The sequence below is a fragment of the Naegleria fowleri genome (genome assembly GCF_008403515.1).
Source record: "Naegleria fowleri strain ATCC 30894 chromosome Unknown tig27, whole genome shotgun sequence".
Taxonomy (NCBI): Eukaryota; Heterolobosea; class Eutetramitea; order Acrasida; family Naegleriidae; genus Naegleria; species Naegleria fowleri.
In genome coordinates, this window is record NW_025407959.1 from 404,539 (window position 1) to 431,236 (window position 26,698).

Sequence of the window (26,698 nt, forward strand, 5' to 3'; positions counted from 1 at the left end):
TTGTAAACTAGACAAGGTTGTTTATTACAGCTGAGTGAAGCTGAGGCTGAGGTTGAGCCTCACCCCATCTCATTCCCTACCGCTTGTTGGCTGTGGAGGGTCTTGATGATTGGTTTGCTGTGTTTGGTCTCGATTGGTTTGCCGTTCCAGGTCTTGAAGCAGATCCTGCAGACGGAGGTGGGGCTTGTCGTTTCCTGACCTCCACATTGATTTCCTCTCTCACTGTTTCTGGGAATGTTTCCATAACAAATTTAAAGTCTTCTTTCGTGAGAACCGAAAGATCACAATAACCCTTTGCTCTGATAGAGGCACCTCTTTTGGTATTGTTAATAATGGCCATTTCTCCAAAGAATTGCCCTTCTGATAATGTAGCAAACACAGGAATGACACCTTCCTCATTGGGTTCACCAATGACCTCCACTGATCCTCTATTGATGAAAAACATTTCTCGTCCAATATCACCTTTTCTAACAATGAGTGAGTTGGGTAGAGCAACCTTAGGCTTGAGTTTGAGAACAAGTGAATTGATAAATTGTTCTTCTAAATGTTGGAAAAAAGGAATCTTTTGGATAATATCCTTATTTAAGAAAAGTGATACTTCAATCTTTAAGTGTTCAGGTAACTCATCTAACATTTGATTTTCATCAAGAGTTTTACGTGTTTTCCACAAATAGGTGTAATATTCAATCACTTTTCCCTGAAGATCTGACGACAGTTTTCTGTAATTCATGAAAGCCTTAATTGCGTCGATAAAGTTTTCAAACACTTCCTTTTGGGCGTTTAAATCTCCCAAAATAGCACCGACAGTACCGACAATCGCAACGTAGAGACACAATCCAATCACTGTAACAACAAGCATGCACCATGTTTCAAAGTCAGTGATAGGATTTGTATTTGCATATCCGTTCATTTGGCCCACAGCCCAAAATATTGCTCTTAGAATTTGAGTTCCATCACTGTCGGCAATGTCTCCGAGCATAAAGTCAGGAGATGGATTTCCTTCAGTTTCTAACACCCAGAGATAAAGACATGCCACACACCAGTGAGCAATGATGAAAAGTAAAATATACTTGATCAGCTTCATGTATGCAGGATGAATAAATGAAAATCCCTCTTCAAAAGTATTAAACATTTCGTTGTATCTGTACACTCGCAAGTATCGATTCATTCGATAAAAGACCCAGAACCGAGGAGTGGCCCAATACCCAATGAACTCGAAAGGGAGATTAGCTAGGACATCGACATAAAATCCAAAACTTTTTACGTAAATTTTTGCAATTGCTTTTGCATCTGTTACTGGAAGGCCAAATTCCAGATAGGTGATCCGAAATCGAGATAAAACGTCAAGCCACAAAATAATATCCACCACAAGGTCGATGGCTATCCAATAATAGTCCCATTTGTACAAGGAGCAACGATAGGCAACCGTCCCCCAGTTATACATACACATGATCAGTATAAAGACATCCCATCCTAGCTTGAATTTTCCTTCAGGGTTGATTTTGAACTTGGAAACTAGTTTACCCAATTTTTGAACAACTTTCTTTTGTTCATCTTTTTTTGGTGGAGTGTTCGATGGTGGTGCGTTTGTGTTTGAAGGAGGTTTGTTTGATGGTTGTGTCGTATTCGGAGATGCTGTGTTGTTGTTATTTGCAGGAGGAGTAGTTGATTGCTGTGGAGGAGGATTTGAGGACATTTTTTCTTTAAAAAATTGTAGAAAATGGCGGGTGGATGGCTCGAAATTTTTAATCGTGACAGTCGTCAAAAGAACTATTCTCGAAAAAACCTCTATGATAGTATATATAAGATAATCATCCATTTTTACAGAGAAATTCTTTCTTTGATGTCTTGATTCTGTCTCATGTCAAGGCTTTCAACGAATGGACCAGCAAGATCGGTGAGCTTGTTGCATGTTTGAGAAGAAATGAAATTACCAGAAAGATCTAACACCTTTGGAATGCATGGATCTTCTTTTGTTTCATTGCATTCTTCTAATTTTTTGAGTAAATGCAAAACACCTTCATCGGTAATTACATTATTTGAAAGGTTTAACCTTGACAGGTGTTTAGCGTTTGCAATAATCGAGACAGCACCACTGTCACTAATCTTATTAAGACTTAAATTCAGTTCTGTCAGCGTGTTGTTAAATTTCAATCCAGAACCAATATACAAGGCTCCATCCGTCTGAATTTCATTGTCTGATAAAAGAAGTGTCTTTAAACATTTGTTGCACTTCATCATGGCAGCAATGGATTTACAACCTTCCACACTAATTTTGTTGTGAGAAAAATCCAAAAAGGTTATTCTTGTGTTTTGATATAATCCACTGGTAATGATTTTGGTTTGCTCATCATCGATTAAATTTTCAGAAAGAATCAAGCTATGAAGTTTGATAGCCTTTTTTGGATCGCTTAGAATCTTGGCTAGCATTTGACAATCTCTCTTTTTCATTCCGAGCATTAGAGTGTCAAAGGTCATACCGACATTTCTTGCAGAGTATTCCATTCTCACTATTTCCAGATTCGGCAATGCGTCAAACAACTCTTGCAAATCAACGTGCTCTTTTAAACCTCGAATGTTAATTTCAGAGATAAAGTCTTTTGACAACTCACAAAGCTCCATCAAGTGCTCTTGATTCTTCTTCCTGATGAATTCAAACATTTGTTGCACTTCTTCATCGGTTTCCTCAAGTTGTTCTTTCTTATTTAAAAGCCAGTATTGCATTTTAGATTCATTGCTCATGTTAAATTTTTGTTCTTTCTTTTGAATGGCACTTTCATAAAACGTGAAAATGTCATCATCTTTTGTTATCTTTGCAAGTCTGCTTGTGCCTTGGCTTTGAATTCCGTCAAACAAATCTTTCAACTTTGCTTTGAATTTATCAATAGGATATTGTTCTCGTTCTTCTTCTGTGAGAGTGTTACAATGAAGGAGATAATAATTTACATTAGGTCTCATTAAATGGGAATGCAAACACTTGTGTTTTGAAACACTGTTGTCAACTTTGTGTTCAGTGACATGAGAAATATTCAGTAAAGAGCTTGACTCTGGCTGTTCTGCTGTGTTTTCTTGGTCTGTCTGACTTTGTTTTTTTCCTTTCTTTTTTTGTTGCTCTTGTAAAATATTGGTAAGCTCCTCCTTGAGTGTTTTTTCTTCATTCAAAGTTTGTTTAATTTGATGGAGTGTTCTAAGAGTAGAGAGTTCGGAATTTTGAATGGTTTTTTCTTCAGGCTTTGGTTGTAAAAAAATTGTTTTTAGCTCTTGGAGAACTGTTTTTTGAGGTTGTATGGTTTCGAAGAATTCATCTAAATTGATTTCTAGATATAACTGTTTCCAAGTTTTTGTTTTTTCTTTTTGTCCGTCCCCTTGTGGTGTTATGGTTGATGCTTTGGACGTCTTTTTTCTTGCATTAACTCTACTTTTAAAACTTCCTTTAATCATTACATCGTCAACATATCCAGGATGTTCTTCCATAAAAAGGTCATTTCCATCTTTTCGACAATAAGATCCTAATTGACCCAATGTCCATCGCATCATGCAACACTTTTTCCAATAATCATCATCGGATATTAAGGGTACTGAAATTTGTAAGGAAAGATCTACAGGAAGCTTTTTTGAGATTAATTGTTGAAGTTCTTGAGGAATTTTTTCAAAGGTTGGTCTTTCTAAAAAGAAATGAGTATAAAAATAGACCATTCAAATTACGTACGTTCAAAGTTATTAGCGATAGCGCTGGCACAAAGTTCAACAAGTGAAGGAACAAAATAAGTTTGACTTAAAGGTTTTTCTCGAGAAGATGTCTTTGCAGTTGAAGCCCTGCTACATGCTTTTGTAATTGTGACATCTTCCTCCACAATATGTACAAAATGAAATTTTCGTCCGAATAATATATCGTCTTCTTGCTCTTCCTCGTCTTCCTTGGTTGTAATGTTGTTTGACATTGATGAGGATGAAAAATCTCTCGGAGATTTGATATTGAACACATTATTTACATTTGATACTTCTTTCCTTGCATGAGTGAATGCTGATGATAAGCGTTTTCGTTCTAGTCCACGATCAATTTTTGAAGCTAATTTCTTTCTTTGAGTTTCGATCATTTGCCTTTCTTTGACTCTAATTTCATGAAGTTGGTTTGTTTTTTTCTTTCTTTTGTCGGGTTGGAACACTTTCATAAAAATGATGTCGGATCATTGAATGACACCGTGATACCTACTCATTGCACTAGTGGGTGGTACCTTTACAGTCAATTCCCCAAGAGGAATGGACTCCACCTGTGTGGTCGGTGAGAGAACATCCATATTTTTTTAATCTCGTCGTAGCGTCGTGTGTTTGACCAACAATCGAGTTGCAACCGTAAACTCATTTGGCGCCAGTGTTGGTCCATCAGAATGTCAATGCACAATTCAACGATACGAAAGAACATCCAAACGTTTATATTATTGTTCATGAGGATGACGACGATGATTTGGATCGAGCTAACGTTTTAATTAATTAATTGTGCTCCAACCAATACGGTCCGTAACAATTTCGAACAGGATTGCAGTTGGTTGAATTTTTTACTGATGCGGAAGTGATTGACCCAGCAATTTCCCTGACGTCGATGATGATCTTTCGATTTCCAAAAAGAAATAATAACAGGACTTCCAACCCTCTTCACGCAACAACAATGAATGCAATTCTTTTCAATAACAACAACAACACTACTGATACACACAACAAACATCGTTCACTTGTCTCTTCATGTAGTTCGTGTTCTTCTTCATCCTCCTCTTATTCAACCACCACCACCACCACCACCACTAGTACTGCTCTTCACCAAACACTTTTAAGCAACAATCACAATTCAAACCATCATCATCATCGTCATGCCACCACCAACGATCATGACAACACCCGAGAAGAATCCATCCATTCTGGACCACCATCATCATCACCTCCTCCTCCTCCTTTAAAGAACATTAACCGATGCACACGATTGAATTATGACACCACCATGATTCCAACCTATATTCATCAAATACAGAAATATATTCAAACGATCTTGGATCGATACATGTTTTTTGGAGTGACACCCACACTCACCTATTCCATTGTTCAGTCTTCAAACAACAACAATAACAACAATAACTACTCAACTCATCAGAGTCAACGATACAGCAATGAATATTTATTAATTCTTGAATCCACTCAAGAGAATAATTCTTCACATCCGATTAGTGGTGGCAATAGTGGCAATGGCGGTATTGGAATCTCATCTCCATTCAAATACTTGAAAAACAAGAAAAAACAAAAATCCAATCAATACGATCATGTCTGTGTGGAATTTACACTTTCATTGAATGGATTTGTCTTTAGTGAAAGTCATCCCTTTCATTTGCAACTATTGGATAATTTTGCATGGATATTTAATCCTTCATATATGAACAATACTGGTCATTATGGTGGTGTTAGTGGTAGTGGTGGTTTGTTCTCTTGTACGGAACATCAGAATGATCATCATCATCACCTTGGGAATGACGAAGAGAATGGTTCATGTGGAAATTCTCCATTTGAAAATTCAAAACTCAACATGAATCACAGCTCTGGCTTGAATTCGAGTGGTAGTGGTAGTGGTAGTGGTAACGGTGGTACTGGTCATAGTAGTACACAATTATTTAAAAGTAGTGGTGGTGCTGATGATGATTTCGATTCGAATGTATTTGGTGGTGACTATGGAATGTATCGATTGGATTTTGGATCCTCTTCTCACTCCTCACCTCATCATTTATCTTCTAACTATTCTTCAAATCCTTTGAATTCATTGGATTATCAATGTATTTCTAAATATTTACAAAAATGTATCATCTTACTGAATTTGTTAAATAATGCCATTATTGATTTGGAAATGAGTAGTAGTACATTGGAACGACGAGGTGGTAGTGGTGGTGATGGTGCAACAAGACCTTACAGTCTATCCACATCATCCTTGTCAGCCTCATCATCACCACCCCACATACATCCAACCTCACATTCCTTTCCACTAGTGGATCCTCAAACAACAACGACGACGACGACTGCAATGAATGCATCATCCTCATCCTCACCATCGTCTCCACATCGATCCATGAGTCGTAAGTTTTCACAAGATTACAAATTTACAGTTCGGAGAGCGGGAGTTCATGTGTACAAGTGGAATTTGAGAGAGGTCCTCACTGCCACGACCACCAATAGCAACAGCACCACCACGACCACGACTTCTACTACTACTACTGGACGACAAGAAAATAACAACAACAACAACATGGAATCGAGTACGAGTAGTAGTAGTAGTAATGCAACAATTAATCGATTAAGTGCTAAATTAATTGCCATGCATCATCATCATCAACAACAACAACCACATGCACATGCACAACGAATCACATCCTCTCATTCACAACAACCATCTTCCATTCTCTCCTATCGTTCATGTCTCTCTCCTTCTCGAATTCTTCCATTTCTGTTACGTCTCACTAAAACTCATGTGAAACGATATTTAAAATACAAACATGTCATGAGTACTAGTTTTGGATTGAGTACAATCAAACAACCTTATCATGATGATTTAAAGAATTGGATATTTGAACATTTTATGTTCTTTAAATATACTCAATACTATCCATTTGTATTATTTTGTGAAATGATTCGACCCTACCTGTTAGGAAATATCACCTTTAAAAAGATTTGTAAAATGAAAAACAATTTAAAGGAATTGAAAAAACAGCAACAAGAACAACAGAAACGAAGTCGAATGATTACTTTTAAAAGAAAAACACCACCACCACCCTCTCATCAACAACCATCTACCTCCTCCTTCTCCCAAAATATTCATAATAATACTATTCATAGTAATAATAATAATACTATTAATACTATTTGTAATAATACTAATAATACTAATACTATTTATAATACTATTTATAATAATACTATTAATACTATTCGATTATCAGAAGATCACTCGAGAGAATCCAATCTTCGAACACCACAAGAAGAATATTCAACACTATTGAAAATTATTGAACTCTCTCAAAAAAATTATTTAATCTATTCTGGATCACTGTCACAAGATCGATTGAATTGGAAAGAACATACATTGGTGAGAAATTGTAATCAATTGGTACATTTATTATGTAAATTAGATGGAAGTATCTATAGTGGAGATTGTGTTGGAGAAGATTCTAATAATAATAATACTACTAGTCAAAATATTAATACTACTACTACTACTAGTCAAAATATTAATACTACTACTACTACTAGTCATCATCAAAATACTACTAATGATCATACTCGTGATCATACTAAAAATAGTAATAATGGAATGATTCATTCCAACACAACACCACCACCAACTCGTCTCATCATTGAACCCATTGTACAATCCTCTTTCAATATCTTTTTTGTATTATTTTTGAAACACATGGATCAATTTGATCATTTGTTCTTTGTGTTGAATCATGATCAAGAGGAAACCATTCCAACCTCAACAAGAATCTCAACAGGAACTACTACCACCATTAAGGAAGTAGCTGCAAGTAGTGGTTCAATTACGATCATTCCAACCAATGTACCACCCCTACATATGGATATCAAATCAGATGCATCCTCATCACTTCTTGAAAAAGACATTGAAACAACAATTCTTGAAAGAAAAGACATTGAAACTCTATTGAATCATGATGAACATGTCATTTCTCGATTTATTGAAAAACACAATTATTCACAACAACATTGGAGTCAACAAATCTTTGGAGGATTTACTTGTCATTCAATGAAATTATTTGAGAGAAGAGAACACATTCTATTTGATGCCATTCGAATCTGTCATTATCCACTTGTTCAAATACTCATTTCTAAATTTGAACAAGTCTATGGTGTAGAGAGAATTCACAATTTTATTAATCATGAAAATGATAATTGTATTACACCACTTCACTTGTTACACATCTTGTATGGACGATTGTTGTTCAGCAATTCCAATCATTGGTGTCATTCTATTATGAACTATTTGGAAGAGAAGGGAGCCATTCGAAATGAATCCATATTGGTCAAAAAAGTGATGAAGAGACCATTCATCTCGAGTAATGGCGGTGGTGTGAGTAGTCAGAGTGGTGGTCAGAGTGGTCAGAGTGGTGTTGTGAATACTACTACTACTACTACGACGACTACTACGACTACTACTATGAAAGAACACCATCAACATCACCACCAACATCATCACTATCGTGCGAGACATACCACCACCTTATTACCAACTAGTCGTACTAGTAGTAGTAGTAGTAGTAGTAGTAGTAGTAGTAGTAGTAGTGGACATGATGCTCGACAAACGAGGTACAACAATCACCACATGAATCATCCTGTTTGTAATAACAAGAGTAGTACAATGACAGGGCATGTGAGGATTGCTGCTGGTATGTCTCATTCCTATCATAACACCACCACTCCTAGTCACACCATGGATCCTCCTCCTCCTCCTAATGGTAATCCTCCTCAAATCAGTAGTACTAGTCCTATTACCACTCCTACTATTACTACTCCTCCTAATCCTCCACACATTCTTCTTTTAACACACACCAAATTCTTAATCTCCACTCTTGAATCTCTCAGTATGGACATTTGGATTCACATTCTAAGTTTTAGAGCATTTTCAATGAGAACCATCAATACCTTGTGTGCTGTCTCTACAGAGATTTTAAAGAATTTCATACAATGTGAAAGTGTATGGCAACGTGTGTGTTATCATTATTTTACTAAACATAATATCAATTCAAGTTTATTACCACAATTAGGAAAAATTGAAAGAATGTTACAAGATGAAGATTATCATTTATCATGGAGATATATAACTAAATGTTGGACTCAACCAAGTTATTTCAAAATATTTGCATTGGATCCTCAAAATAGATTGGAACATCGACAATTAATTGAAACAAATTCATTTCTAAAGAAGGGTGATTCTTCAAGAGTTTCTACATCATCGACCATGAGTACAAGTAGTAGCAGTAGTAGTATTCATAGTGATTACCATCCATTATTGTATTATGAGAGAGATTCATTTCAAGTGGAAGAAATGCATGATTTTTACATGTTGATGGACGCAATGAATCGAGAAGCATCCATTTCAATACCTAAACAGGAAGTGATGGAACATTTTCGACAAAAATATGGAACTTCCAAATTGACCAAAACAGGTATTCTCTCAAATTACAGTGTTCATTGCAAGAAATTGAATGTTGAAAATCTATTCACTGCCTCTCAATCTCTTTCTAGACTCACACTCTCTCAACAGAAATGGATTTTTAACTTTATTGAATGCATTCGATATTACTTTGAAAAGAAGAAGGTATTTTTGAAGAAGACACATCATCAAGACATGTTGTGTTATGAAATTACACTGACCAATAATTTTGTTGAAGAAGAGGAACAGAGAACGAATGGAGTTATTATTTTGGTGTTTAACACGGTGACTAATTGGATTGGATGTTTTGAGTGTTAACGTTTGGTTTGACTCAAAAGATGATTAAAAAACTTCTAAGTTAAAAAAAAGGAAAACTTTGTGTTTGTTAAAAACTTTGAACTAGTCTCAATATATTATTCAAGTTCTAGTTAATCCCAACTGGCTAGTTCATTCATCAAATCCTCCTCTTCATTTGGATCATAAATCATTTCTTTTAGCTTTTTCGTGTTCTTATCTTCCAAATCTTTGAGCCTTCTCTTCAATCCTTCTTTTTGTTTGTTGTTCAATGAAGGGTCATTACTCTCAAAAATGACTTGTTTGGTTGGATCATTGTCCATCTTTTCAATCATACTCTCCAATAGTCCCTTAAATTTGCTCATTCTCTTGTGAATCTTCTTCTTCTTATTGTTGGCTTGTTCTTGTTCATACTTGGCAATTCTTCTCTTTTCACGTTGTTTCTCTCGATAGGACTTGACAATGTCATTCACGTTGGCTTGTTTTGTAAATTCAAATAATTCTTGTTCATTCTTCATTCGATTCTTTATAAAATTCAAAGCAGCAATATTAAATCCAATTCTTTGAGATTGTTCTTGTAATGCACTCTTCACATGTTCATGCAAGGATTGCATCAAATCAAAGGTATCTTGATCGGATTGACTTTGAACTAATTGTTTGTAATGAATGTGAATTAATAATAAAATGATTCGTGTACTCAATTCAACATCTACTGATTTCTTTTTCATCAACTTGTCCAATTGTTTTAAAATGAAATAGGCATGAGAGAAATGAATAATTGAAAGTACCATATCCAAATCTGATCGAGCAATACGTGTTAAACATTTCCAAACATATTCTTCAATGGTGAGAGAAAGTAAAAGAGGATTATTTGAAATTGTTGTTGAATGGTTGTTTTGCATCGATTCAATCTCTTCATTCATTGCAATCTCTAAACTTTCCATTAATTTTTCACCATCTCGAATGGTTTCCATACTTCGTTGTCCAGCATGAGTCACTTCCATTCCAGGTAATGATAAATCTTTAAATTGTTGAGAGTGTGGTAAATCCTTCTCTAATTGTTCTTCTTCAAATCTCTTCTCCTTCTCTTCTTCTAAAAATAGTAAATCTTCTTGTGATTGTCTATAAATAAAAAGAGCTCTTTCATGTCCTGATACAACCATTCTTAATCCATCAGAACTAACATCCATACACCACAGTGGTGATTTTGAAATGTATTGACTAGTCACCACTTGAATTAATTCAAATTTATCACCATCCCAATATTTCACATTTCCATCTTTGGATGCACTAAAAAAGTAATGAGTGTCAGGAATGAATTTAATGGCACTAATACCTTGTTCATGTGCCAATAGAGATCGATGACAATCACCAAAGTCTAATCCCCATATCTTGATATTCTTATCATCACTTCCTGTTACAATCAATTGTTCATCACTACTAATGTCTAAACATTTGATTGGTAATTTATGACCATATAAGGATAAAAAGAATTTCATGGTATCCAAATAGAATATTTTCACAGTATTATCCAATAGAGAGAGTGCCAAATATTTACCATTCTTTGAAATGGTCATGGCAATAATTTCTTCATTCATTTCCAAGACATTTTTGATGGCCAATGATAGAACTTGTTTCTTGTGAGGAGTAGTAGTAGTAATACTACTTCTACTATTAATTGTTTTCATTTCAAATTCCCAGAATTTTACAGTCTTATCACTACTTGCACTCATGATACCACCATTGTAATCATTCTCTTGAGATGGAGGAATAAATTGAATACTATAAACACTTGCTGAATGAGCTTGAATATTTTCAATGCATTCCGAAAGATTCACATCGTAAATTTGAATATTTCCTTTTTTAGTACCAATCAAACAGTAACGATGATTCGTCGATGGAATCCATAGAGCACATAATCCATGTTCAACATCATTCAATGATTTGATACATTTCATAGTCTCTAAATTCCAAATATGACATTCTTTAGAAGACAATGATAAACAGATGGTTGGATCATCGGGTGAAATGGCAATGGCACGAACAGGTGTACCATGTCCTTGTCTTTCAATGATGTGTGTGCATGAAATACCATCCATCATTGAGTGGTCATTCTGTTGAATCTTGACAAGTTTGGATGGTTCAATGTTGTACTCTTCAATCGTGTTACGCAGAGTAGAGACAATTAATTTGAAATTTGATGGTTTTCGATCATCTAATTGAGATGAATATGGATTTTTAAATGTGGTGGTGATGGTGGTATCCATAGTAGTAGTGGTAGTAGGATCAGTAGTATTAGTAGTAGAATTAGTAGTACTTTCAGTATCAATAGTAGAATCCATAGTACTAGTCACTTCTTGTTCATTGTTCATCTCTTCTCGATTTAAATCATAACACTTTTCATAGGGACTAAAATCAAAAGATCTCAATTCATAATTGGATTTCACTTGTAACCACCACTTGTATTCCATATTTGGTGTTGTTGAGGTCACATTCGAGTTCTTTTTTTTTTCCATTTCTTTTTCACTTCTCAATTTGAAGATTTCCAATATTTTGGAATCAGCTCCAATGACACCTAATAGAGTTCCACTTGGATCAAATTTCATTTGTAATACTCTACTTTCATCTCTTCTCTTTAATGTTCCCATAAAGATTGGATCATTTTCATAAAAATATTGGGATTTCTTATTTTGGAATACTTGAATATTCCAAACTCTAATTTCACTATCTGTACTACCAGCAAATAATCGAGATTCAAATGGATCTACACAAATAGACCATATTTCATTACGAGATCCAATCAATGTTTGAACACAATGACATGTAGTCAGTTCCCATATTTTTATGAGCATGTCCTTACTACTACTAATGAGTGCATTGGACTTTTCTAAAAATAGTAATCCTGTAATTCTACCTTTGTGTCCTCTTAATCTATATTTGGATTGACCTGCAGTGACATCCCAACACACAATGTCTGTATCATCACCTCCACTCATCAGCAGTGAAGTATCCTTATTAAATTGTAAACAAGTCACACTACTTGAATGACCAGTTGCATACAATACTTGTTGTTGAGTTTGTAAATTATAAATTAATATTTTACCATTTTGATATCCTGCTGCAATGAATGGTGGTGAATAGGAAAGACAAGTAATGTTACTATATTTCATAGTTCCTTCATGAATAGAACCACCATAATAGGATTCATCTTGTGGAAGAATGGTTTGAATAAGAGAATTTTCTCTCGTGTTCCAAATACCAATTTGATAGAGAAGAGGAGAGAGAATGAGAGAAGAAAATGTTGAGAGTGGAGGTAGAGTGGTGTTATTGTTGTTGTTGTTGTGAAGGAGTCGATGAGACTCTCGTGTTGTTGTTGTTGATGTCGGGTGAACCATGGTACCATGATGATGATTGTAATAGTAATGGATCGAAGCATGAGGAGAAGCAATCATACCTGTAATATTCTCAGGTACAATACGATAATAGGGTTTGACCATTCTGAAAGTACGAAATGTTGGTGGGTGGATGATGAGCGTGTTCCGAAAGTTTGTTTCGAGTGTCCGTCCTTCAACAAGAAGGTGCAACAATTTTTTTTTCAAATTTATTTTTCGAAAATTGAATTCAATATTTATGAGGAGGAGTTCACAAGGATCCCTCTGGATGATCCCAATTATTTTCATTACTGATGCCGAAATTCCCGACGAATATTTTGAGAGAATAATTTATTAAAATTTCTTGGAATTTCTTGATTTACGAAAAGTTTTCACCTCATCCTCACCAGAATCATCAGAATCACCCTCTCCAACACCAGAATAAGCATATCTCTGTTTAGAACCTTTGATCAAACTGAATCTACTGTTGGAAGAGTGATGAGTCGTTGTCGAATCAGATACTCCAGTCAATGTTGTTGTTGTTGATGGTACACTCGCATTAGCATCTCCATTTGTTGTTGTTGTGGTTGAAAAACCACGCAATGCATCATGATCCTTTTTTGGAATGGTCAATTCATTGGCTCTCTCTTCTAGTAATTGAATGGCCATATCATTACGAGCACCATTAGCACCATGTGGTGATTTGTTCCACCATAATTTGGTTGGATGGAATCTTTCATTGAAACGTTTCGATGCAATCAATCCAATAGGATACAACAAGACAAGACAACATGCAATGAGAATGGCACTTGCACTCATTCCAATTGTACCCACATGCATGACTTGACATACATTGTTTTGAATGGAGGACATGGCACTTGACATGTAACCACACAATGCATTGGAAAAGACACCTTTCAAGTATTGAGTGAATGTTTGGAGGGAATTTTTCACTGGATTCCCAATCACCATGTTATTTTCACCTTTCTCTACTATTACTCTCAACAAATATTGATTCATTTCATAGAGATTGGAAATGACTCGATTCATACCATTCCTTGTATTGGAAAGAGTGGAATTCACCACCGATTCGACTGTTTTGAGTGTTTGTTGTGTGAGATTCATCATGTTTTGAGTGTAGAGTAGTAATTGAGATTGAATCGATGTTAATTGTTGATAGAGAGTAATATTTGTGGATAAATGTTGATTCACATACACATTCATCAATTCAGAATATTGTTGAGAACTATTGAAAGGATATTCAAAGGGTGAAAATTTGGAAATATTCAATACATCATAGTAGTAATAATAATAATAAAAAGATTCACCACTCGAACCACCACCACCACCACCACCACTTTGGGTGGTAATATTCTTTGTGATTGCATTCAATTGTTGAATGAGATGATTGAAAGTACTCAAATTGAATTGAGAGGAATAAGTGGAAAGATCATTCAAATCATCCAAAACTGTTCTTGTTGTTGGTTTTGATAGAAATAGATTGGAAATATCTTTCATGGGTTGTTCAATTCCATTCTTCAACATGTCTTGAATGAGTAGTAATTGTGTCTTGTTGAATTCCTGACATTGAGAATCAAATAGAGGTATCATTGTGGATAATGTGGAATTGGCAATTTGAAAGATGGAATTCACTTGATCAATGTATTGATTGAGAGCATGCATGTTTCCAAATTTGAAGAAGAAGGGCCTATGGAATGATGGTGGTGTTGTTATTGTTGTTGTTGGTAATTGTTGTTCATACTTCATCATGCTACTACTACTACTACTACTACTACTACTACCAATACTCCTACTATTCATGATCATACTACCAATACTTCGACTACCAATACTAATACTACCAATACTTCGACTACTTCTTGTTGCTGCTACTGCATTCACAATGACTTCCATCCATGTGGTAATTCCATCCTCTTGACATTGCAATAAACCTCTTGTCATGTTCAAACCCATCGAAAAGGATGTATTTTGAAGAGAAGTGGGAAGTCTCTGTGGATCCAATAGATCAATAATACCTCCTCCCAATGTGGTTGTGGTGGTATTCATGGTATTCATGGTATTCATGGAATGACAAGATGGAACAATTACCATCCACACACAAATACTTGCAGCTACAAATAAAAAGACCCAAAAGAGTAATACCAAAGAACAACAGGAGGAACATTTGGCAACAATTTTTGGATTTCTTCTTTGATAGATCAAACCCATGAAGAGGACATTTAGAGTGAGAATGAATAAAAAACCAATTCCAATCACACTCAATCTCACTCCTTCAAAGATGGATACATTTGTTTGAAGAGTATCATTTCCAATGACCCTCTCTGAGTGTTGTATATTTAATATGATTATCACACATGTTGGATTCATTTAAATATTCAATATGATTCAATATGATTCATTGTTTCTGACTTACCTAACTGACGTGGTAATAATGTGAATATACTCTCTGTATTATTAAAATTACTTAAAATAGAAACATAAGCATTTGCAATTGGTAATATGTGATTCATCATTTCATATCCAATTTGATACATTATGGTAGGATATAATGTTGAATAGAAGGATTGATTCATGGACTGAAATACTTGTTCAGGAAATATTAATAGGTGTTTCAATTGTGAACTTGATGTATTCAAAGATTGAAATGGATAATTCAATGTATCTAAAATATTCTTATTGGATGAAATGATTTCTTGTTCTAATTCATTCAATTTTTGTAATTTCAAAACTATTGAATTGATATCACTTAATTGTGATTGTAAAAGAGAGATTGGTAAATCCATCATTAATGTATGAACTTGGATGGTAGAATTGATAGAATCTTTAAATAATTGATTTACATTTTGAGAAAATTCTTTGGCAAGTTCAGTACCACCTGTACAGAAAATGAGTTGAACCATAAGAGTGTGTGTTGAGTGTGTAAGTTGAACCATAAGAGTGTGTGTATGTGTGTGGTATTCATAAGTGTGTGTCAAATTGTGTGTCATTAAGGATCAATTTTTTGTAGTAAATAATATCAATTTAAATAATTTCAATATTAATTAATATCAATTTAAATAATATCCAATGAAACCAATATACGAGTACTCTACCTGTCATTTCATTAGCACTTGTTGTAAATTTATCCATGGTCATTGAAATTGTATGAAATGTTGTGGAAATGACACTACTACTTCCAATTCCATAAGTAATTGTAAATACAATTCCACCCAAACTAGTCAACACAATGATCAGTGATGGAATCATATAAATCACAATCATGACAAGTTGAGATGAATAGTGTTTTTGAGATGCCTTTGCTGAACCACACCATCCACACACTCTTCTCATGACATAAAATATTCCTAAAATGAGTGTAAACACAATGCCTAGGACTACAATAATGGCCACAAGGATGAGAATGAACTGTTTCAATTAATTGAATCATCATTGCAATCACACAATTTCCACAATTTTCAATAATTCCGAATATAGAGTGTAACACTCTCTACTTACATAGAAATAGGAAATCCATGCACAAAAATCAGCATTGTTTGGAGCATTTGATGAAATGACACTATAATCACCACATTGATTGAGCCAACCATTGTTATAAGTATTGAAGAATTGAAATAATAATGATGATAAATATTCTTGTTGAGAGAAGAGATGGAATGGTGTTCTGAACAGGTTTGGAATGTACATTTTTTTCATTCTAAGAAGAGAGAAGAACAACCTCAACAGCCTACAATAGAGAGTGTATGAAGCTCTGCTCTACTTTTTATTGGAGTCTTCTTGGTGGTGGAATGGGTGGTGGCTGTAATCTTCTGAGACCACCACTCGTACCACCACCACCACTCGTACTGATCGATGATGAGGAGTTGCTTGAATTCAGGTTGTTGTTGTTGTTGAAGGAGGTCATTTGCATCAGACCACCACTTTGACCACCACTCGTGCTACTACCACCTCTACCAGGACTATTAGTCATGTTGTGAGTACTCACATTGTCATCAGCATTGTTGTCATCGATTGTGCTGCTGTCAAAGTGTTGAAGATTGGGTGAACTCTTGACTTTGAATAAGGGATGATCCAAAGTCTGAGATGATGTTGTATGGTTGATGATGAATTCACTACTACTACTACTACTACTATTCACACCACCACCACCACCACCACTTTGACCACCACTCGTGCTACTACCACCTCTACCAGGACTATTAGTCATGTTGTGAGGATGGGTTGGTGTATTTCTACCTGATGAGGGTGAAGAGTAGGAATTATTATTACCACCACCCATGATCAGATTGTGGGTATCAAAGGTAACAGAATGAGGACGAGTCTTTAAAATAGAAGGACTACCAATGGTTGTTGGCAATACATGATTGTTGCCACCACCACCACTACTACTTGCATTACTGTTACTTCGACTCGATCGATTACTATTGCCATGACTACTACTCATTAAAGATTGTAAATGTGGAGCAATTTGGAGTATGGCAGAAGGTGGTAAACTCTTTTGTCTTGAATAATCACGTTGTTGTTGTTGTTGTTGTGGTTGTTGTGGAGATGATGGAGAAGATGAATTCAGTAATGGTGATGAGGATGAAGAGATGGTCATGGATCGATGATTGAATAATTTGTTGTTGTTGTTGTTGTTCTGGTTCAAAGATTTCCATTGATCCATTCCATCGTTGTCATTATTGTTGTCATCAATTCCCAGCAATGATGAAGAATCATTATCACTTCTTAGATATCTCATAGAAGGATCATCATTCATTAAACTCATAGAATCAAAAGATATAGATCCAGGTTCAAATGCCAGAGTTCTTCTCTTTTCTTTCATGGTCTGTTGCTGATGAGTGAAAGGAATGATTCTTTTCACAGTCGCAGTAGTAAGGTGATCAGTAGGTCCTCCTAACAACATGACATTCCTTAACTCTTGAATCCATTGAGCAACTTGTTCTGTGTGTTGTTGTTTCTGAGAGGAGGAAGAGGATGCGTTATTGTTGATTGATTCTTTTTCAGAAAGGAATAATTGAACTCGATTCAAAATCTTTTCTAATTCTTGATTTCGATAAACAACTTCTGAATATTGTTTTAAATATTTCTCATATTCTTGTTTGATCGTTTCTGATTGATTGTAATACTTGGTGTACTTGTCATTAATATCTTTGACTCCTATTAAATCAATTCTAGTGGATTCAATCAAATCTTTAAGATTTTTCAATTCTGTTGTCATTGAATTGGAATATTCATCTTTCAATTGTCTATTCAATGATTGAACATGTTTCAATTCATTAGAAAGGAAATCATTAATCTTTTGTAAATTAATAACCTCAAGAGCAGCATGATGTAATTCATCTGTTTGTTCTGATATTTCATCATTCAATTCTGATATTTTATCTTCTAATTGTATGACTTGTTGTTTGTGTTTCTCTTCTAATTGTATGACTTGTTGTTTCTCTTCTTCTAATTGTGTCATTTGTTTGATATCTTGTTGAAGAGATACATGTCTTTGAAGAGTATTGATTTCTTGTTGATATTTCGATACTTGTTCCATCCATTCTTGTTGAGATTGTTGTAATTTCAAATTCTTTTGTTTCAATTCTGTGACTAGTACATTCATAGAGTAATTCTCTTCTTCTAATTGTTGGATCTTGGTTTGTTGAGAGAGTATCTTTGGATCATTTTTCAATGCTTGTAATTGTTTGTTCTGATTTTGCAGAGATTGTAATTCATCTTTGGAGCGAGTGAGTTCTTCTTTCAATGTTTGGATGTTCAATTGTAAATCATGTTGATTGGAGTGCTCTTTGGACAATTGTAACTCTAGTTCATGATTGGTCTCTTCAAATTGTTTCATTGATTTCTTCATGTTTGAATTTTCTGATAACAATTCATTGATTTTCATTTCATTTCTTTGAAGCATTTCAGACTGTTGACCGAGTTTCAATGTGAGAGTTTGATTCATTTCTTGCAATTGATTAAATCTCTTCAATGTGTTTTGAATGGTAGAGTGAAGAGTGTCTATTCTGGATTGAATGGAATGATTCAAAGTAGTAGAAGTAGTAGTAGTACTCGTTGCACGATTCCATTCCACCAATTTGGTCAATTCCAAGCTGTTGTGTATAGTTGAAATGTTGTTGTTGCTGGAATAATTGTTCAACATGCCAATCCATTGATCACAAACATCTCTTGTAATCACTTGTTCCAAATTTTTGTATCTTTCAAGTGCATCATTCTTTTCAGATTGTAAAAGACTTGTGGTTCTCTCAGAATGTTGTAATTTAGTGAGAGTATAATTCAATTGAGTGATAGTGTCCTGATGTAATGCATCTAATTGATTGTACTTGTTTTGAATAGAATCTCTGTCTATTTGCAATTCATTGAACTTGTTTTCTAAATTCTTCATTTGGATGGAGTGTTCAGCATTTATACTTTCAATCATTTCTTGATGAGAATGTTCTAATTTGTTACATTTCAATTGTAATTCATAGACTTTCTTTTCTAATTCTTGAATTTCAATTTGTTTCGTTTCCATATCTGATTTGTAATGATTCACTCGATCATTTAACAATTTGATACTTTCTTGATCATGATTCAAAGAGAGAGATTGAAGTTTCTCTAAATGCATCTTTTCAAATCTTAGAGTTTCAATTTGTCTATTTTTCTCTTCAATACTTCTTAAATGATGAGCTTTCAAATGTGAGAGATCATGAATGAAAGAATTGAATAGATTTGAAATAATCTTTTCCAATGTTAAGGTTTCTTGTTCGAGTACTGTAGTGATACTTGTGTTTTGATGATCAAGCGTTGTAGTAGTAGTATTGAAATGGAATGAATCGATTATTGTGGTTGAGGATGCAGTGGTGGTGTTGTTTTTGATGGAGGTTGTATTGTCATTGGTGGCAATAGGACTAGTAGTATTTGTTGAGGAACTAGTATTACCAATATCAATACCAGTAGTAGTAGAAGTGGTAGTAGTGTCGCTCATTCTGTTTTTTTCATCCTTATTGTCCTCATTATTGATAAGATTCTTCCATGTTGAGACACAATCTCTTAATCGATGTTTCAAGTGTTCATGTTTCATAACAAATAATGTTTTTAGATCATTCATTTCCTTGTTATATTGTTGATGTGTCTTGTTGAGAATGGTATCACCCTCTTGTGCAATACTTTGAATCTTCTTTTCATATTCACTAATAAGAGATTGCATTTCTAATTCATGTTCTTTTTGATAGTCTTTCTTTAGTTGAATGATTTGCGATTCATAGTCTTCTCTCAATAGATTCAATAAATCTTCACTTTGAGTGTGTGGTGAAAGTGCGTGAAGATGTAATATATTTCGAGACTCTTGTTGAGTGTTTGGTGGTGAGAATGTTGTAACCTCTTTCATGTTAGGAATGGTCAATAATTGCTCATGTTCTTGAATTTCATTCATTTGGCGTTTTGAAATATTCTCCATTTCATTCAAATGTTGCTTCTTTAAATCTTCAATCAGATTCTCTTGTTGAACCTTCAACTGTTCGATTTGTTGAGAATGATTTTCTGCTAAATTTTTTAATTTTGTTTCATATTGAGATTTCAATGCATTCATTTCCATATTCATTGTTTCTTCACCCAATCTTTTGACATATTCAATTTCTTCTAAATGAGAGGATTCAATTAAATTCAATGAATTTAAATGTTCTTGTTTGATCTCATTCATCTTTTGTTTGCTCATTTCTACAAATAATTGAAATTGTTGTTCATTATTTTTCAATTCTGAGATTAGATTCTGATTTTTAGAAGTCAATTCTTTGATTTCATTTTCTCTGGATTTCAAATTGTGATTAACTTCTTCTAAGAGATTATTCTTTTGTTGTAATTGAGATTTCAGAGAAGATACAAGATCCATCATTTCCTTATTGTATTTCTCATGAATTAAAGTAGTAGCACCATCTTGAGATGACAATTTCTGAATTTCTAATTGTTTTGAAAGGTCCAATAGTTGCACTTGCTTTAACTGAAGTTCACTGGTTAGTTTCATGATTTGTTCATTCTTGTCATGTAATTGAGATTTATATTGTGAATGAACTTGCTCACGTTCTGAATGAAAGTGTGTTAAAAGTGTTTTTACTTTTGAAAACCTACCTTGATCATGTAGTGCTCTTAATTTCTCAATTTCTTCTTTCAATTGAGATATGGTCAAATCTCTAACATTCAAATTTGAACCATCATGTTCTTGAAATTCTTCACGAGAAGAAGCTTGTAATGAATTCTTCATGGATGAGTAGTAATGAGAGGACATGATAATTGAAAGAAAATCATTCATTTGTTTTTCTTGATTTTCCTGTGAATGACAAAAAAACAACAACTTTAGAAAATGTGAGAATTTTCTCAGCACCTACCCTCGTCAATGTTATAATAGTCCTAAGTGAGTCACATTCATCTTTTAATCTTTTCAATGTTCCAAAATAAATAATTTCTAATTCCTTTTTCACTCTTCGATTGAGTGGTCCAAATAAATTCTTTAACTTGTTCATTTGATATTTCACTTCATCATTTTCATATTGTGTTTGTAATAATCGACTTGACAATTCATTATTCAACAAATACAATTCTTTACATTTAAATGAAAGAAGTGAATTGAGAGAAGTGTTCGAATATCCTATTGCTCTTGATGGTACAGGTTGTTGAATAATATTACAATTGTCAAGGTTAGAATTTGCAACAGAATGTTCATCACCATAATTCAACGTTTGATCATTTGACACCATATTCAGTGTGGTGTTTGTTTCATTGATTGAAATGTTTCCAGTAGTAAAATTGTCAATTGAATTCAACCTTGTTTCAGGGATTGGATTGTCATCTCGGAGGTCTTTGTTTGATTCCTGAGCGGATGGTGAAAGATGATCTATTGTTGTTGTTTGGTGATGAAGGGTTTGATGATCGTTGGACTCAGAATGTGGTTGACGTCGAGGCCCATTGTTGGACTGATGTCGATCCAACTGCTTGACCACATTTTTAAATTCCCTGTAAATATCATGAGAAGGTTCTTCCTCAAAGGCTTTTGATTCATGATGAAGTTCACCTTCGTCTTCATGAAAGTCTAATAAGAGCATATCGTCATCAGCAAGAAAAGTGTTTTTAGGAGGAGCAATTGGAGAGGCAAGGATGCCCATGTTCGGATTGTGTTGGAGAGAGTGCTGAGGAGGATGATAATCGTTGGAAGTGTTCATGGGCAAACCACTTCTCGTTGAGGATGGCGAGAGCTGTAAAGATGTTTTTAACGTATTATGTTCCCTTAATTGTTTTCTTTTCATGATGGTCGCTATGGAGGGCTCATGAACCGTTAAAGATGGTTCTTCAGGGCGTTGTTGTGTTCTTGAGGTGTTGTTGTTGTTGTTGTTGTTGTGTGAGGTGTTGTTTGAGAAAGAATGGTTGGTTACAGAGTTAGTCATTTTTTGAAAAGAGAGAAGGTTGAATGAAAGCCTTAAGTGATATCGGTTATTCTTGGCGTGTGTTCGTTGGAGAAAACGGAGCAAGTCCTCTTTGGGCACAGTACCAGATATGAAAGCAAGTTGTTGACTCGATTATTATCATACCCAACTGTATGTTGGATGGGTCAATCTGACCACGTTGTTGATCGTCGGAATGACATCCGTTCATGTTGCACGCTCGGAGAGTGTGTGTTTGGGCACAGAGAGTTCAAAAAAAATATTCACCACACCGTCATCATCACACTCCTCTCTACTGTTCAATGCTCTACATTATTGGCCTCGGACTTGGTGATGAAAAAGACATTACTGTCAAGGGATTAGAAGCAGTAAAATCCTGTGATGTTCTCTTTCTTGAATCCTATACCTCTATCCTTCCAAGAATTAAAAAAGACCGATTAGAAGAATTCTATGGCAAGAAAATTGAAGAGGCTGATCGTTACTGTGTCGAATCGGAGTGTGAGAAAGTCATCTTGGAACGCGCCAAAACCCAGTGTGTCGGTTTTCTTGTGGTCGGTGATCCATTCGGAGCCACCACCCATACCGATATGGTGGTGAGAGCTCGTGAAATGAATATTCAAGTCGAAGTCATTCACAATGCTTCAATTATGAATGCAGTGGGTGTTTGTGGTTTACAACTTTATCAATTTGGTATTACAGTGTCTTTGGTATTCTTTACAGAGAATTGGAAACCAGATTCTTTTTATGATAAAATTAAAAAGAATCGTGAATGTGGATTGCATACTTTGTGTTTATTAGATATCAAAGTGAAAGAACCAACAGAAGAATGTTTATTGAAACCACACTTGAAGAAATACATGCCACCACGTTTCATGACCATTAATCAAGCCATTGATGAATTATTGGAAATTGAACATTTGAGAAAAGAAGGAGTTTACAATGAAGAAACGCTGTGTGTGGGATTGGCAAGAGTGGGTGCTCGTGACCAACAAGTAGTTTATGGAACTATTAAAGAATTGAGAGAATTAGATTGGGGTGAGCCATTACATTCATTGGTGATTTGTGCACCCGATAAGGATGTCCATTTCTTGGAGAAGGAACATTTAGAGTTTTATAGTGTCAAGAATTTTTTAAAACGACAGCAAGAAGAATGAACAACTCTATAGTCACCCAAGTTGATAAATTATTGTTTTCGTTACAAAAACAATCATTGGCCTCAAGTTCGTTGAGATGTGTATTAGCAAAATAATCCGTTCTTTGTAATTATCTGGTGGTGCACTTTGCCCCTTTACAGCACTGTTTTGTATTTATTTTGGCAACCAACACTTATTGTTGTCGCTAAGGAACAATTCTTTTCCAAAGTAATGTTGAGTTATGCTATTAAACTATATTTATTGTTTTTATAAATAATGTAACATCATACTTATGTAAATTTTTAAATTACACTAATATAAATTTATAAATAATTTTGTATTCGATAAAACTGGTCATTGATATTGGTTGTTGAATGATTAAATTAACATTGTTTATTATACATTCCATATATTCTTCAAAGTATATACTTAATGTAAGTATTAAAACATACATAATATTATGTTATTTGTCGATTTATCATAAATATATTATAAGAGTATTATTATACGGAATCATTACAATTTTCTGATAATTAGAAGTTTTATATAGTATTAATCTAACCTTTGGTGAGTATTGTAACTTTATGAAAAATAGTTCCCGACAAAGTTCTTGAATTAAAAAGAATAGTGAATGATTAAAATATATTAAATGGATGAATCAAACTACCACTTTTGGAGATGGAATATCAATCAACAAGCTTTATTTGTTATACAGTTGTCCCGAGAATGATTGATGATTAGTAGTATGTGATGAAATATCAACCTCCCTTTATTGTAATCGTTACAAAACACTTCTGTTTTTTTCCAAAGAAGTATCAATTCTGATTGTTACTCAACAATAATTGGTAAATACAGATGGGTTAATAATTCTCTGAAGGACAAGATCATTCATGAAAGATGAGGGCCTTATTGTTTTCGAAGCGTTTGTGTTGCAATTAATGAATGTTTGTAAGAGAAGCACTTTCAAAATAGTTTTCTTCCGAAAGTTGAACCTTTATACGTTTGTCTTCGGCCTCTCTTCTCTCATCATCCATTCTTTTTTGTTGTTTTTGCATCTCTTCGAGATGCTTCTCTTTCAGCCTGGTGATTTCCTACGCTTTCAAAACACTGGTGCTGTGTGGACCTAGATGCTGCAGTTGGTGAAGATCCTCACCAGGTGTATTGTTACCTTGCTCTTTAGTGCTGGTTTGGTGGTCCTTTGAAATGTAAGGTTACTCCAAGCAGCCAAGCTTTGTGTGTGGTTGGAGGCATTCATAGAGGGATTCTGAAAGTGAAGGGTGTTTGGTGTCGTGGGGTGTCTTTCACTTTGTGGAAAGATGAATTGACCGATTCGAATGCAAGGGCGTTGTGTGGTCTCGAATTTGACTCCAATTACGAAATTTTGACTTGCAACAACAAACAGTTTGATTTTTAGTTGAATTTGTTTCCCGCCATCGTTACATCTACAGATTATTTTTAAATCAAAAAAAATGTCAGATCATTCTGGTGATACTGGTTCTTTCAACAACAGCAGCACTTTTCAAAGAGAAAGGCTTCTTAATGATTATGATCAGGAAAACATGGATGGAAGCAGTATAGATCTTGTTCCGAGTAACTCAGAGAATGAATTGGACACGGATCATTCCTATGATCTTCGGAGATCTCAAGAGTTAATTCCTCAAGAGGTCTCAACGAACAACAACCTGCAGTTTTCTTCAAATGGAGTTGAAACTGACAACATTTCAAAGATTGAAACTGGTATTAATACAACAGTGCCTTTTAAAATTCATCCTCGACCTAAAAATCTCCAACCAAAGCCATCCTATCAACTTCAATTAGAAATTTACTATGGAGGAGGAATGCCCAACAAAACAATCATCATCAATGTATATAATGAAAACAATCCAAAACCCTTCCTTGGTGGATTTCGAAACACTCTTACCAATCTCATGTATCATCATGCAGCCACTCAAACAGACTCTCAGAAACAAAAGGATCCAACTATTAAATCATTCCATAGAGAAACTCAAACTAAAAAATTTACGACGAAGGGACAACAAACCCTTAGAGAACAAGGAACTCAAATGGAAAAACCAGGACTTACCATAGACACTTCTGAAGATCGAATTATTTATCCCTCTTCTAATTATTTTGATTCTGAAATGTTAAAATCATTAAAAATTGAGATGGCCATTAAAATTCAGAGAAATGTCAGACGGTGGATTGCGAAAAGAAAAGTAGACCGAATGAGAGAACAAAAATACAAGGAAATTGAGATGAAAGAACAAGCAAAGAAACAAAAGGAAATGAGTGAAAATCATAAAAAGTATAAAGAGATTAAAAGAAGAATGCACCCAAGAAAACCACAAGATTTTCAAATCATGTACGACGAGTTAGAAGCATGGAGAACAAAGGAGACAGAAGATATTAATTCAAATGCTCTTCCAGGATCTAAAGAAAGAAAAGAAGCAATGAAAGAATTGCTTCGAAAGGAAACAAAACTGCTCCAAACGATCGATCGATTGAAAATTGTTGCAGGACAACAAAACATGGGACAAAAAATTCAAAGAGATTTAGAAGAAATGGCAAAACCAAAAAGAATCTCTCGAATGAACACAACACGAGTCAATTACAATCGAGCAAGAGCGTTGAAAGAAGGAGCAATCCCTCATTCCACTTCTACTGATGAAAGTAACATTAATTACACTGAAATTGAAACACCCTACACCATTCGAGCAAGAGAATTGAGAGATTTGTATTATGGACTCAACACTGAAATGTTATCCATTGATGAACGATTAGATGTGTTGATGCATGTCAAATGGACAGTGAAAGAATTTGAAAAGGATTCTCTCTCAAAGGATATTATTGAACTGATTGATCGAGAAGCAGACTTGTTAAATAGAGGTAGAAAGGACAGTAGTTTAGTTGGATTAAGGAAACGATTGTCTAATTTATTTTTACACTTCATTCATGAACCCAAATACAATCCTGAAGCCATGGTTCTTGTCAATCGAAAGAAGAATCAATTGAAAAAGATGATTGAACAAGTCGAAGATGAGGACATCTCTCATGAATATACCATTGAATTCACTTCACGGGATCTTGAAAATCATGATGACGAATATTACCACTCTTTGAATGTTGATCAACAAGACAAGAATGATGAACAACCCATGATCGAAGTGGTGGAAGAAGAAATGGTGGATTGAATAAAACATTTTCATATCCTTTGAATTAATTCAATCATGACGGGATGTGGTGGCGGTGGTGGATGAAGTGTCA

The 26,698-nt window shown here is 34.6% G+C and overlaps 8 protein-coding genes across 8 annotated transcripts; 3 read left to right on the plus strand and 5 right to left on the minus strand.

Annotated features, from left to right (window-relative positions):
• Nucleotides 1–76: 76 nt before the first annotated feature.
• FDP41_001672 (uncharacterized protein) lies at nt 77–1,696 on the minus strand (the record flags this gene model as incomplete). Its single annotated transcript, XM_044704782.1, has 1 exon — nt 77–1,696. One exon carries the CDS (start codon nt 1,694–1,696, stop codon nt 77–79), a length of 1,620 nt encoding a protein of 539 aa, XP_044564042.1.
• A 125-nt stretch (nt 1,697–1,821) lies between these two features.
• FDP41_001673 (uncharacterized protein) lies at nt 1,822–4,298 on the minus strand (the record flags this gene model as incomplete). Its single annotated transcript, XM_044704783.1, has 3 exons — nt 1,822–3,665; nt 3,710–4,165; nt 4,214–4,298. 3 exons carry the CDS (start codon nt 4,296–4,298, stop codon nt 1,822–1,824), a joined length of 2,385 nt encoding a protein of 794 aa, XP_044564043.1.
• A 368-nt stretch (nt 4,299–4,666) lies between these two features.
• FDP41_001674 (uncharacterized protein) lies at nt 4,667–9,517 on the plus strand (the record flags this gene model as incomplete). The annotated part of the gene is made up of 1 exon (XM_044704784.1): nt 4,667–9,517. One exon carries the CDS (start codon nt 4,667–4,669, stop codon nt 9,515–9,517), a length of 4,851 nt encoding a protein of 1,616 aa, XP_044564044.1.
• A 110-nt stretch (nt 9,518–9,627) lies between these two features.
• Nucleotides 9,628–12,990, minus strand: FDP41_001675 (uncharacterized protein; the record flags this gene model as incomplete). The annotated part of the gene is made up of 1 exon (XM_044704785.1): nt 9,628–12,990. One exon carries the CDS (start codon nt 12,988–12,990, stop codon nt 9,628–9,630), a length of 3,363 nt encoding a protein of 1,120 aa, XP_044564045.1.
• Nucleotides 12,991–13,218: 228 nt separating this feature from the next.
• Nucleotides 13,219–16,569, minus strand: FDP41_001676 (uncharacterized protein; the record flags this gene model as incomplete). Its single annotated transcript, XM_044704786.1, has 4 exons — nt 13,219–15,206; nt 15,299–15,760; nt 15,978–16,290; nt 16,381–16,569. The coding sequence occupies 4 exons, from the start codon at nt 16,567–16,569 to the stop codon at nt 13,219–13,221; spliced, it is 2,952 nt and encodes a 983-aa protein (XP_044564046.1).
• A 76-nt stretch (nt 16,570–16,645) lies between these two features.
• Nucleotides 16,646–22,304, minus strand: FDP41_001677 (uncharacterized protein; the record flags this gene model as incomplete). The annotated part of the gene is made up of 3 exons (XM_044704787.1): nt 16,646–20,949; nt 20,995–21,193; nt 21,252–22,304. The coding sequence occupies 3 exons, from the start codon at nt 22,302–22,304 to the stop codon at nt 16,646–16,648; spliced, it is 5,556 nt and encodes a 1,851-aa protein (XP_044564047.1).
• A 299-nt stretch (nt 22,305–22,603) lies between these two features.
• Nucleotides 22,604–23,455, plus strand: FDP41_001678 (uncharacterized protein; the record flags this gene model as incomplete). The annotated part of the gene is made up of 1 exon (XM_044704788.1): nt 22,604–23,455. One exon carries the CDS (start codon nt 22,604–22,606, stop codon nt 23,453–23,455), a length of 852 nt encoding a protein of 283 aa, XP_044564048.1.
• Nucleotides 23,456–24,903: 1,448 nt separating this feature from the next.
• FDP41_001679 (uncharacterized protein) lies at nt 24,904–26,625 on the plus strand (the record flags this gene model as incomplete). Its single annotated transcript, XM_044704789.1, has 1 exon — nt 24,904–26,625. One exon carries the CDS (start codon nt 24,904–24,906, stop codon nt 26,623–26,625), a length of 1,722 nt encoding a protein of 573 aa, XP_044564049.1.
• Between the last annotated feature and the right edge of the window lie 73 nt (nt 26,626–26,698).